This window comes from Cryptotermes secundus, unplaced genomic scaffold (genome assembly GCF_002891405.2).
Source record: "Cryptotermes secundus unplaced genomic scaffold, Csec_1.0 scaffold1066, whole genome shotgun sequence".
Classification (NCBI taxonomy): domain Eukaryota; kingdom Metazoa; phylum Arthropoda; class Insecta; order Blattodea; family Kalotermitidae; genus Cryptotermes; species Cryptotermes secundus.
The window spans coordinates 125,580-139,570 of NW_019738984.1; the positions used below are offsets into that span (position 1 = coordinate 125,580).

General features: G+C 39.7%; 1 protein-coding gene across 1 annotated transcript in view; it reads right to left on the minus strand.

Moving 5' to 3' along the window:
• Positions 1 to 13,991, minus strand: part of LOC111871541 (CREB-regulated transcription coactivator 1) — a 168,186-nt gene that overhangs the window by 76,203 nt on the left and 77,992 nt on the right. Inside the window, exons 5-6 of the mRNA XM_033754296.1 lie at positions 13,235 to 13,385; positions 10,180 to 10,389 (exon numbers count right to left, since the gene is read on the minus strand). Of these exons, the coding sequence (XP_033610187.1) occupies positions 10,180 to 10,389; positions 13,235 to 13,385 (361 nt within the window). The remainder of the gene's footprint in view (positions 1 to 10,179; positions 10,390 to 13,234; positions 13,386 to 13,991) is intronic.

Here is a 13,991-nt window from a genome sequence, read left to right on the forward strand (position 1 = left end):
AAAATGATGGGATCTCTGTATACATTCCCAAGGAGACTACTTTGAAGGAGATGGTAGCCAAAATTTACTAGGTTAAGCCAGCATTTCTTTTTCATCCTGCACAAAAGTGCAGGTAGTAAAATTGCGGGGACAGCCACATGGGGAAAAGTAGACAAAACGCCTACTTTGGGACAGTTTACTGGAAATCCAGGGGTAAAACAAATTCCATCGGACCCAACGTGGTGAAACCACATTCAGGAGGAAGGGGGATATTCTTCTTCAGTCCTGGAGGGATACTCGTATTGTGAATATGATTTCCACAATTCACAATTCGAGCATGGTTGATGTTCAAAGGAGACATGGACAAGTAAAGAAGCCTATTTGTATTTCTGAGTACAATATGTTCATGAAGGGAGTTGATAGAGCCAATCAATACTTGGCCTATTATTCTCTTCCTAGGAAAACAATAAAGTGGACAAAGAAAGTTGCCTTGTGGCTTATAAATTGTGCCATTTTCAATTCATTTTTGGTTTACAAAAATCTAAACCCCTGATTCGAAATTGAAATACAAAGCATTTCTGATTAAATGTGGCAAAGGCCTGGGCTACAGACCAGATGGTGGCAGCAGAATGAGAGTCAGACAAAGACTTAGTGAGGCCGGGCCCATCAACTCCCACCCCACGCAGGCCTCATGTGGATCCCCCTGGGCAACTCTCGGGTGATATGTGGAAACATACCCTCGTGAAAATTGTGAAGAGTGAATATTCCAAGCGGAAGCATCCTTCTAGGCAATGCCGTGTTTGCGCAGTTCACAGAAAAAGGAGTATGACTGCCTATATTTGCAAGATCTGTGTAATGCCACTTCACAAAGGGGAATGTTTCCAGAAATATCACACTCTCAAGCACTTCTAGGAGCATTGGTAAGTGTTCTCCAAAAATTTTAGTTCATAAAATTAATTAGGAGATTTTATATTAATTTTTAAAGTGAACAGTGCACAAGTTAGGGTACTGGGTTTAAAAATGCCGGTCCCAAGGGTGATTTAAATATTTAAATTGCCAGTCCTCAATGTGTTAAAAACCTAGTTAAAAATAACTAATTATGACAAACAGTTTCTTTAACTGTGCTGTTGGCATTTCTACACGAGAACATCAGTTTCATATAATTCAAATCTTTGCCTTCTTTACTCTCTCGGAAAAACAGAGGCTAATTATCAAAAAGTGGCATTTGGTACACTGAATGTATGTATTTGAAATTGTGCACCCTGCTAGCTTATTTATTATTTATTTTCTGTCTTCAAGAGTTTATTCATCACAGGGCTGGGGCTCGGTGAATAAAAACATACCAGCTAAAAACAGCAGCCTTTCAAATGAGCCATAAAAACAAACTGGCAGTTCTATTGTACAAATTATTTTGAATAATTTCAGCAACTTATGGAGACCAACCTCTGTAAATAAAATTATGTAAGTGGTATCTGCAGTGGGGGAGAGATATGCAACAGGGACCAAAATATGAAATGTTGATTTTGTTGAAACAGGCTTCACCAGTCAGATTTCAATCTTGTTCAGAATTCAGCAACTAACAAACTGTCTACTGTGTGAAAAATCAATTTAATTTCCAAGGTATTGCAGTCAAAGTTAACTATATGAGACAGCATGCGCAATGGCTTTGCACTGATTCTTTATTTTTATAACAGGAAGTTTTCCAAATTAAAGTTACATAAAAACTGTTGTATTTAAATCATTTAATTGTAAGAACTTGGAAGTTCTATGACAGGTCTGGTTTATCACAATCTGAAAGGTTTACTGTACTGAAAACAAAGCATTAATTAGTCAAGTTGTATTTATCATACTCAAAACAGCACTGAAATTATAACATTACCATCATAAACTTATCACAATATTGTAGCATATTAGTTCTACAACTCTTCCATGTTACTTGTGAAAGTTAAAATGTGGTGGAATAGAACACACTGTTATTAAGTGCTTCAACTGCAATGCATTGACAACAAAACAAGAGAAACCACAAATTACCTGTTTAACCATGCTGCTGCTTTGCAACTGAAGAGAACTTCATGTGGACCATTCACTACAACTAAAACTTATTTTTAGTACATCAAGATGAACATGCCCTTGCAGCTAATTTTACAAACATATTTCCTTTCTTGTAATACTAGTAACAGGAGACTCTTAATTTGAAACCCAAGTATTACAAAGATTTCCCAAGAAATATTTTTTTGGGGGGGGGGGGGNATTTCAAACTGCATAATGTCAAATGGCAGGATGACTGATGAATAATGAATAGGAAAGGATTTCAATGGAAGCAGTCATGGCCTAACTGAGATACTATCCCAGCATCTGCCTAGACAAAGAAAAACCATATAATACTCAATCAGGATAGCCAGTGTCCCAGCTAAATTCTGAAATTAGCATCTCCCAGATATGTTTACAGCTGTACTGCTACACCAACCTGCTCAGTGAAATTAATGTCATCTCACACATATTCCAACACTTCAGTTGCTACATTTTTATCCAGTTAATTTTAGGTGACTCAGCTTATTCCCGAAAGTCAGTGGTTATGTACTGGATAACCACAGTTTGACTGAATGGGAGGATGTTGCGATGTTTTCTTTTTCAACACACCCACAATAGCTCTGGGGCCCTACCAGCCATATTAGCTCCAGCAGGAAAGAAACTATGCACTGGATAATTAGAGTTTCGCTCCATGTAGGGCTACTGGGAATTCCCTCCTTCCCACATCCACAACACCTACAGGACTCAGAAAGCCTCCTTTTGCGCTAGTACTGGGGATCTTTTGTGAAAGGAATAGGTATCCAACCATCTAATGCCACGGATAAAAATGAGTGCAGCTTAACTTCCAAGTGCATAAAATGGAGCTTAGGACAGGCAGAAATACTAAAGTTGTCATATCAAACTTTTTAATTTTCTCTTAACAGATGACTATATATGTTTATACATTTTGTAATTCTGGCTAAACACCCTGCATATTTAATACTGAAGTTTTTGGAGCAGTGAAAATTTCAATTCTGGTCTTATGGATTATGAAACCACGTAGGCTAAGTAATTATCAACACCACAGGGGCAGAGCTGAAGACAGAGATTGGGTTCCTCCAAAATGCTGGGCTTCACTTACAAGATTAAGGGGTGTCAACCAAAATCTTCACCAAAAAGACTGCAATCTAAATTTGAGCAAAATCTGGTATAACCATCATGCCACTGAAGACCTCCTATCTCAGTATCTTTCAACCCTTTGTCAGCAATAGTATCTATAAGGTAGTTATACAAATCTGTAATGTGAGAGCACTAACAGACAGCTATGGTCTGGGTTTGACAAACCCACTTGCCTAGTCATCTGTGACAAAAACAACAAGTGTAAAATCAAAGGCAACAAATGGGAAAATCTTTTAATTTATTCATTAATACACTTCCTTGCTCTTCTTTTGCTTTCTCATATACACAGCCTATATAAGAAAATACTGATGTCAAGATTTTGACAGAGTTATGTGTTTTCAGTGCTTCTGAACACGAAAATGTAGTTGTTTCCACATAAAAATATACATAAAGGATCATGGAGACCATCAGACGGGAGAGCAGTTAACCAGATAGATCATGTACTAACCGACCAGCAACATCACACAGATTTATTAGATGTTTGAAGTTTTAGAAGAGCTAATCCCGATACTGATCATTATCTTTTAATGGCTGAGTTAAAAGGCCAAATAGCTACTATGACTGATAGAAGGACGATTAAAAGAGGAGCAAATATGACAGAGATAAAAAAAAAGACCCAAGGTTAAATAGAAATACTGTCACATTGATCACCAGAGTTGTGAAGCCACCAAAGATAGCTGTTATGTGGTAATGGCTCTGTAAACACATACATTTTTTAGGCAGTGGCTCAGAAGACATCACGTGACAGTAGCCGTGCTTACACTTAACACTCTAACTCTGGATATGAGGGGCCGAAGAAAAAAATGGTGAACCTCTCAAAAACGGTTCCAACAGTTTTGATCAAATTTCAGTAGTTTATGGAGACCACCACCTCATACAAAAATATACAGGTGGTATCTTCAGGAAAATAACAGTAAATACCCTATGGCCCAAATGGTTATGCAATATGTGCATGTCTTAGCTTGTATAATTAGTGGCCAACAATGCTCTACCTACTTACTTACTTACTTATTTAATCCATTTCTCTTATACCTCTAGGGCGTCAAGGTTTTTTTTTATTTTGATCATTTTACAGATGGTAGGAGGCCTTGGACGAGTTATCAGGTCATCAGAAGGCCTCTACCTAAACACAGGACAACATAAACACAGAAAAAACACATACACATACCAAACATCCATGCCTTGCGTGGGATTTGAACCCATGATCCCGGCTTCCAAGTGAGTGAAGACAGTGCATGCCTTAGACCACTCGGCTATCATGACCGGCAATGATATACCTAACAATAAGAAATTTTATTTCCAAGGTAATCAACACCGCAGTAAATCATGTATGAGAAAGTGCAATGCCTTTGCACCATCTTTTTCTATTTCTCAACAGGCAATGAACAGCAAATCTGTAACTGCTACAGAGTATGAGAACCTTTCTTAATATGGCACTGGCTGTCTTAATGTTGAAATGTGGGGAAAAGATGTGAGTGAAATACAATTACAGCTGTGGGGTAAGTGTGGTTTATGCTGGATAAATGTGCATGTGTGCACATACACAAATGCAAACCACCATACACACATGAATATACATGTAAGGTAAAGTTGTCCCTGTGCTTAACCAATTAAGCACTATGCCATGAAAACATATGGGGGAGGGGATGTATAGATCCACATTTTCTTGACCTTGGCACTAATTGGAGGTGAGTGGTCAGCTTCACGCCCCGGCCGCTTTACCACCACGGAAAGAGCCCCCAGCACCCACTGGATAGGAGGTTGGGTGGACCCCAGAGCTGGACTGGACGATGCAGAGAATTGAAAATTCTTAACCCTACAGGCACTTAAACTCCGACCCCTCAGTCATCCAGCCCATAGCCAGTTACTATACAGACTATGCTACTCCAGCTCATTCTTGGTTTCTTGGTTTGTTCATACTTCAGTATAAACATGAGCAATTTTAAGCGACATGGACCCCACCAACACAGAGAATACATACTGATGTCGAATAATTTTCCCAATATCGTACTGAAGCATCAATGTTAACAGGCATTCCATGCTATTACTAAATGGCATCCATAGTCTAGGGGTAACGTTCCCACCTCATGACTCAAGGTATGCGGGTTCAAACCCGGCAGAGGTCGTGGAATTTTTAAGGGCGGAAAAATTCAGGGAACAAGTCCTCTGGGAGGGACTTTAAGTCGTGGGTCCTGTGTCGTAGATTTACGGCACATAAAAGATCNTTTGGAACACATGCTATAGGTACGCCTAATTGCTTTCATGTGGTGCTATGGTGGCAATGTGGATAGAAACGTGAATGGTGGTATTCTGAGGAACTGGTGCTTTTACATGCACTGTAATGAATGCTGTGTAGGTCTTCTTCTTCTTCCATCACTGAAGAGTCTGTGTTATAAAACATGTATCAGCCAATTACTGCTAAGTCTTAACTTCAGTTCTCTTCAAAAGTTTATTTTCTAATTCAATTAATGACAATTTATGGAAGCAGCACCAGTTTGTGTTCACTAGGAACAACAGCAGCATGGCTCTGCATACTGGATCATGTTACCGAACAATTTCACAAAAAAAAAATCACTTCAGTTAAATTCAGGGTAATTGTAGATGAATGAAAAAAAAACTTGCTATATACTAACCCAAATATTTGTGCAGGTTTTCCAAAAGTCAACGTACTGTGACAAATAGTATTTAATTTCAAATTCTTTTCCCAACAAAGGAAAATGTAATAATGTATAATGTCTAGGTTTTCATAAAAGGTATGAATGGCACACACCTGTAAACCCTACCTGCAATTAATGTATGCTTCCAGTTTTCTACTATCATCAATAAACCGACTGCCATGTTTACAGCATTATTTTGTACCACTCAACTAATAAAAAAAAAAGTAAAGCTATCCCTGTAACAGGCCGTGAAGGCCCATAGGGTTGTGAGACATTGAGGGTCCCACACAATCTAGACATTCGGCTCAAAGATGGCAGTACGGTTGTCAGCCTTACGCACCGGCTGCACTTTACTCACCAGGAAAATTATTGAAAATTTGAAAAAATCCAATGACCTCATCAGGACTTGAACCTGCGACCTACCAGCTTGTAGCATAGCCTCTCAACCAACTACGCAAACAATTAATTCCTGGTACTCATTTCTGTTAGGGGCTGAGTAAACCCCAGGGCCTAGTGCAGCTTGCAGGATTAGGTCAATTGAAAAAATCCAATGACCTCATCAGGACTTGAACCTGTGACCTTCCAGCTTGTAGCATAGCCCCTCAACCAACTACACTACCGTGTACCCCCCCCACAACTAATAAAATAGTCAGCAATTAATATTTCTGGACAGACCAGCACTGTAGTACTAACAGAACATACCAGCTGCTACCCTGTGCTGCTGCTATATTACATTTGGATGGTATTTCCGAAATATGAGCCGACCCTAACACGCATAATACAGAGTGGCAATTAATTATTTATTCAACAAATTACAAACACAGAACCCAATGCAGAACAGATATTAAGAAACAAATTTCCATGCTCAAAAGACCTGCTCAAATACTTTCATAGAAGTGTACTCGATATGATTTAAAACTCTGATGGCAACAGTATACATTAATCATCAAATCAACCTCTGGGGAAGGAGACATAGACAGTCTCTTAATTGTCTGACACAAGCTCCACTTTGACATGACTCATTACCTGTGAAGACTGTCATGGTACTTTATAGTACAACTAGTAATGATGCTAATGAGCATCCATGACTCAGCAATACAAAAGGACAACACCACAAAGAAATGTGTGTTGTGGTACTGGGAGATAATATCTATGATTAAAGTCCAAAACAGTTAGACCTGTATTTTATGTTTCTGAAGGGACCATTAATAGTGAATGTAAACTCAAAGAAATAAAAATTTATGTAGTTACTGAAATAAAATACACTAAATTAATACTGTATTACATTAAAACTTTAACCTAGTTTACTTCTTCCACATGTCCATTAAAGTAAGATCCTACTTTTTCACGTTCTGCTGAGCCCGGTTACACCCTGTTCTCACTATTACTTAGGGCAGCCATCATGGTGTCATGGACATCAGACTTCATTATGTATTTCCTCACAGAGTCGATACCTTCTAGTAATGACAAAAATGTTCCTGCAGGTTCATGTTTCCCCTTATCATCTTCCCCCTCCACCACCTCAGACTCGTCAGATGTAAACTTTCCATCCATCATTTGTTCTAAGGTCTGCACCTCAAACATTACAATATAATTATCACAAGATACATACTCTTGAAACGATACACCTGCTTTCACCTTACCCCAATCATCTTCTACTATGCTAAGTTCTGTTGCATCTTCATCATATCTGGTTTCATTTAAATTGAATCCACATTTCTGAAAACGGTTCTCCATTGCTGTGTAACAGAGTGCCATGATTATGCTCCAAATTGTTGTGCATCCGAAACATTTATCTTCATGAGTATTGCATCATGAAGTAGTTTGTAATCAACCACACTAGTAGTTTTTCTTACAAATTGCTTGTGACAATAATGTTTAAACAATGGTATCAGAGATGAAGAAAGCAGTCTTCTGGGATTTGGCACCGTGTATATGTGGTGTTAACCGACGTTTCGGAGGAACGTAGCTTTACCGTTTCTCACGGTGTTGTCGCTTGCAGATTTCTTATACTTTTTCTTCTACCCTGAAGATGGGGGCGATACGTTCCTCCGAAACGTCGGTTAACACCACATATACACGGTGCCAAACCCCAGAAGACTGCTTTCTTCATAGTCACCGCCGTGAAAGCCTCAAATCTTACACGGTATCAGAGATGGTTGGGTTTGCCTATATTTTTTAAGAGACAATAACTGAGGAAGATAGGGAAAACAGCTGAACATTGTGATTTTATGTTTGTGTATACATGCATATATCTATATATGTTAATAATATTCATTATACTATTAAGTTAACTAAGTACTGAGATTAGGCCACGTCATAGCTCAAGTTGTTAGTAGCTGGCTTCCCACCGTGGCGGCCCGGGTTTGATCCTGGGTCTGGTCAAGTGGAATTTGTCGTGGACAAAGTGGTGCTGGGGCAAGTTTTCTCCGAGTACTTCAGTTTCCCCTGCCAATCTGCCTGCAATATGTTTCGTTACTTAAGACGCTGTTCGGATTGTTAACTGGTTTATTTAACAACTTACAAGTCTCGGCTACAATTAATTACAACAGTGTTACGGGTTGACACACCCTACACACAAATCTGTCCACTCTGTCCTCAGTACTCTACACGTATTCACAGTACGATACGGGAGCTATTCCAGTGTCACTGTATCACACACTCCCAATTATTTCTCTTGTGAGCCAAGCATCTGCTTCTCATGCTAATAACATGTTCCCGTATTCTTCTTTCCGCTGCCGCTGCTAGATTCCAACCATCTTCGGCGGCTGCTACTCTTTAACTCACTTCGTAGGCTGCTACACTTTAACTCGCTTTGTAGGCTGTGTAGTTCTCTTATAAACCCTCAGCCGGACAACGGGAAACGCCTCGCTTCCTTGTTGCCTGGTTGCCGTGTTTGCCTGTTACGTAATGGGTACTGCTGTTTATTACCATTGTCTCTAGCAACCACTGTCTACTTGCTTTGCATAGCAACCAGTGTGCTTGGACTCGGCTCACTTCGGCTCCGCTCAGCATGTCACCACTGGCGGGGTGAAGGGGTGTCCTCCATAGCGCAACACGTCACAATACTATTAAGTTAACTAAGTACTGAGATTAGGCCGCGTCACAGCTCAAGTGGTTAGTAGCTGACTTCCCACTGTGGCGCCACGGGTTCGATCCTGGGTCTGGTCAAGTGGAATTTGTGGTGGACAAAGTGGCGCTGGGGCAAGTTTCCCCTGCCAATTTTCATTTCACCAATTGCTCCACAATCACCCTCACCTATCATCTGGGGCTGGTACAATAGGCCAGAAGTGACCGCAGTACAAGGGACTTGGTCCCACCCCACTAGCAGTAAAAAAAAAGTACTGGGATTACTGTAAAAGCTTTAAACACAGGTGGAATAGTGTGCAGGGGGAGAAGGGGAGGGAGAGTGAGAGAGAGAATACCCCATAAACAGACTATAAGTATGTAAGTTTATAAATATAAAATGGAAATACATAATTACTGGGTTTTTGGACTTTATCCATTGTCTGGTGTTGTGGAAAAGAGAAAACATGACATTTCAGAAACTGGATTTGTTTCCATCCTAAGGTGATGGAGGGGGAGAAGACACCTACTCAGTCAGGCCCCTTAGAAAGAGCTAATCTCAACCACCGGCAGAAGATTTGGCGATTTCTGACCCGTACAAGTATCTCATCAAACCAGCATACAAATATCATTATTCGCTCTTGATTACTCTCTGGTCCATGAGAGACAGATCCCTGCTTGAAGTTTAAAAGCAGGGGGCATCCTGACTTAGCAGCATATTTAAATTCTACCACTGACAAAACTGAATCTGTGTCCATTCTTGTATCAAAAGTTTGTTAGAGAGTTTTTCTCTCAAGCATTAGCACTATATCCACTGCCGATGAGTCTGCTCTTGCAGCTCTCACTCAGCAAAGGATTGCTGCCCATGCTACCAACCCACTACTAATATACAGGAAACAACACCCATATCGCCATGAGTAGTGGGGGTACAAAACACACTGCTATCATTCAACGTGGGATCTTGGAATTTAGTACGATGCTGGATCTTTGAAAAACATGCAACTTTAATTAAAAACAAGTTTTAGGATGATGGAAAGGAAAACAAATGGCATCCACAGGAAATATCTGAAATTTGCATCAATTAGTAAGAGTCATGTTAAAACCTAAGACATCTAATCTTTTGGAGCTCTAAATATGCCATGAGAAGAGCATGTGGCTTACCTGTTATGAATCAGACACACACTTTCGAAGGAAGCCAAATGCCTAATTCTGTTACATTCCCTACCATATTCCACCAAATATGATACATGCAAAACCTGAATTCCAAGTGAAATTTCTCAAAACTTACTGCTGTTTGTGTGAGCTGTGTTGGGCTCTGAGGGCCACCAATGACCAGGTTCTGCAGGTGCTGTGGATACTGTCTCCGCCTTGTACTAGGTGAGTGTCCTGGACTGGGTCCTTGAGAGTCTTGAGGTGAGCCTCCAAATGAGAACCTACCCATTTGTCGGGAAGACAGACTGGTGGGAGAAAGTGTGGATGGACTAACAGCCTGAGGACTCTGCACCAGGAAATCAACCAGCTGTATTAACAAGTCATCATTATATGAAATTAAAGTGTAGGGCACTAAAACTACTTGTCTGTACTACTTCCCTGCGAGAAAACAAAAAGAAAAACATAATAATTCAAGAAAATGACAACACTTTACTTCCACATATATATAAAACATTTATAAAGCAACAAGATTTGAGATAAACTTCATTTCAAGTTCTTATGTTTCTTTTTTCTGGATATGCTAGAACATACTACTAAAAAACTCCATGCAACATAGTTCTTCTTAAGAAGTTAACAGTCACTCAATCAGTCACAAAGTTCCCTGCCCTTTATGGAACATGAAGGTCCATTACCTCCATTACCATGTTCACAAAAGCCTGCCACTGATCCCTGTCTCCTACCAGCTGAAGCCAGTGCACATCCTTGCAATGCACTTCTCTAATGCCCATTTTGTGACAACCTCCCAATCTATGTCTAGTTTCTCAAATGGTCTTCTCCCTTACGGCTTCTGACTAATGCATTTTAAATACTGAAGGACTGAAGTACAGTACACATGCTTTCACACTTTTTGTGCCAGGCCATGTTGAGACATACATCACATTTATGCTACTGTGAACTGTCACACTGCTGAGTGATGGTGTACCCAAAAGCCATGACAGACACACTGTATTTAAGCCTGCATGCAATCAGTGGACTCATGGCTAAGGCATAAAAACTATGCACCTGCAAGTTTCAATTTTTTTTTTGTACAGAATGAAGAAAAGCATTTCTTGATCTCAATATGAATGTTCATTTCACAGACTTGAGGTCTGAGAACTTTCTGGTAGCTTCTTTTGCCTGTGCAGCTGCACTTAGTGTTAAAAGGGATTCATCATATTTGCTTTTATGTCAGAAAAGTTCCTCCCCTTTTATTGAGAGAAACAAAACCATGTGTTGTCATGAAGTTGAGGTTTTTAATCCCATTTAAATGTGTCCAAGTCAAAGTTCACACTAAATCATGAGCTAGGAGTAGGAAGCAAGAAAGAGAGAGAGAAATATGTTTCAAGGTCAGAAGCCACAAGCAGTTATTCCCCATTTCATGTTATTACGAGATTCTATCTCTGTGCAAGTGTCCCTCACTATAAGAATGTGAGATCACAAGAAGAGAAGAGGTATTAGAGTGAAAGAGAATATGTCAAAAAGTATAAAGTATCACAGTTATGATTTGTGCTTAAAGATTATGGTGATTCAAAATTAAGAACAAATAAACAGCTGTGTACCAAATAGAAGCAAACATCCAAAGGTGGAAACAAAGGGAACAGGAACTTAGGCTGATTATACATGAATATCATCAATTGTACGGATTTGAAGTCATAAAATGTCACTTTTGCACACCATTATTAAACTCAATGAGCAGCAGAAATTTAAGCCCATCATAAGGTGGTGTGTAAAATGAAGTGGAGGACCAGGTTTTCTTACAGGGAAGAAGTTACTGCCACACTTCGAGGCAATGTTGATTTCGAAACACACGTCTTTTGATATGCCATTTTCACACACTGTCGTCTTAGGTGAGAAACCTGTTGGCATAAAACATTTGGCAATACAGAGACAAGATTGTAATGTTGAGAGACTTGAAAGATAGAGCAAGACCACAGCCCTGTATGATACTGAATGAACAAATTATGTCCAAGGCACATCTGAGGGACTAACAATCAGGTGTCAAACTACATGAAGGATCACTAAACGAACTCATCATGGTGGACAGGTTAGAAGCTGCCTGCAACATGAGACTGCAAGTATTGTTGAGAACACAATGGATTTAAAGATCTTCAACACTAGATGTGAGATCTGTGATTCATGCAATGAATATTCGCTTCATGACTATATGTGGTAGGACAACTTCATAACTGTACTTTCTAGTGAGTAACCCTGTATTCCAAATGGCTATTAGCAGGTGACATGTTCTGACACCAACTGGGACAAGACAGGAGCTTCATGTAGGACTGCTGTTCCAGTGGATTAAGACCATGGCAATGGATCTCTTCACAAGTGAGAGTCCAAGGATTTAGGTAACTGATACAGAGAGGGTGAAACAAAATCTGTAAATAAGCTCTTTGTCAAAAAAAAAATGCTGAAAATATTATAAAATATACATTCTGAAATGCTCAGTTTTCATTTAACAAACTTCATTTTCACTACAAGTTACATTTATGTATAAGTTTGGTGGCTTTCACCTGTAACGAAGGGGCAATTTCATTTTTCATTTATAAACTTTCACTTTATGAAGTTCTTTCATGGAACAAAATACTTTCATAAACTGAGGGATATCTATACTGCATATACAGCATATAGGAGAGAGATGTATATAGCTTATCATCAGAATTGCCATACACAAATGCAACCTACAATGGGAGAAATATGAGAATTAAAAATAGCAGAACAATTCCTTGGATGAGGACTACATAATATGGTGGAATATGACAGACACCATCCACACAGAAGGAACAAGGATTATGAGACTGAATGAATCTGTATTCATCAGAACAAGTTGTAGGTCTTTTACAGTTCTGAACAGCAATTCTTCCTCTACTCTTACTCGTACATTCCACCAATATTTGACATCAGCAGATGTCTCTGCTTGGAACTTGCTCCATTTGTCTCCTCCTGATGATACACGATGGTAGCAGTATATATATGATGCCTGGAGCTTCTTTGGTTGTTTAGTGATCAAGATTAGCTAATTAGAATGGTCCCAATTGAGTAGGAAACCCTCAACCTCATGAAACAACAGACCTGGTTTCTGAAACGTTTTTTAACTATACCCCAAACAATGGACAATGTCCCACACAATATTTGTACAAAGCTACACTTACCGTGCTGTATGGAGAACTGTTTGGATCTTCCTGGTCCAAAGGTGTAGGCAGAGGTGGTGGGAAGTGGAAACTGGTGAGGTCAGGTAGTGAGCCTGTGTTGTTACCGATGGGAATCTGCACTGTACCAGGCTCCGGTTGAGATGGATAGATGCTGCAAGGAAGGTAACACTGTAATATTCTTTCTGAAGAAACGTCTATTTGTTGTATGTGAATCAAATGAAGAATCCAATATGTGAACTGAAAATCTGAATCATGTGTGTAAATGAAATCTGTATGAAATGTCAATGAACAGAATTTCAATGCATTGAATGCTGAAGAAATAACTGGCCCTATCATACATCATCTAAATTTTCAGTCATAATTCATACAGTAATCCATATACGTAGTGTGTTCAAAAAGTATCGAACCTTTGGTCAGCAGAAATACATTTATTGATTTGGAGGTACAAAACCCTAATCCCCTTCAAAGTAGTCTCCTTGGTAATGCACACACTTCTCCCAGCGCTTCCGCCATTGTTGGAAACACTTCTGGAACGCATCTTTTGGAACGATGATCAGCCGGGCCGTCGCATTCCGAATGATGTCTTCTCTCGACTCAAATCGGGTTCCTTTCAGCGGCATTTTCAGCTTGGAAAATAGCCAAAAGTCACACGGAGCCATGTCGGGGGAGTAGGGAGCCTGACAAACCACAGGGATGTTGTGTTTGGCGATGAAAGTCTGAATCAGATGCGCAGTTTCAGTATGAATTTCGCGTACAC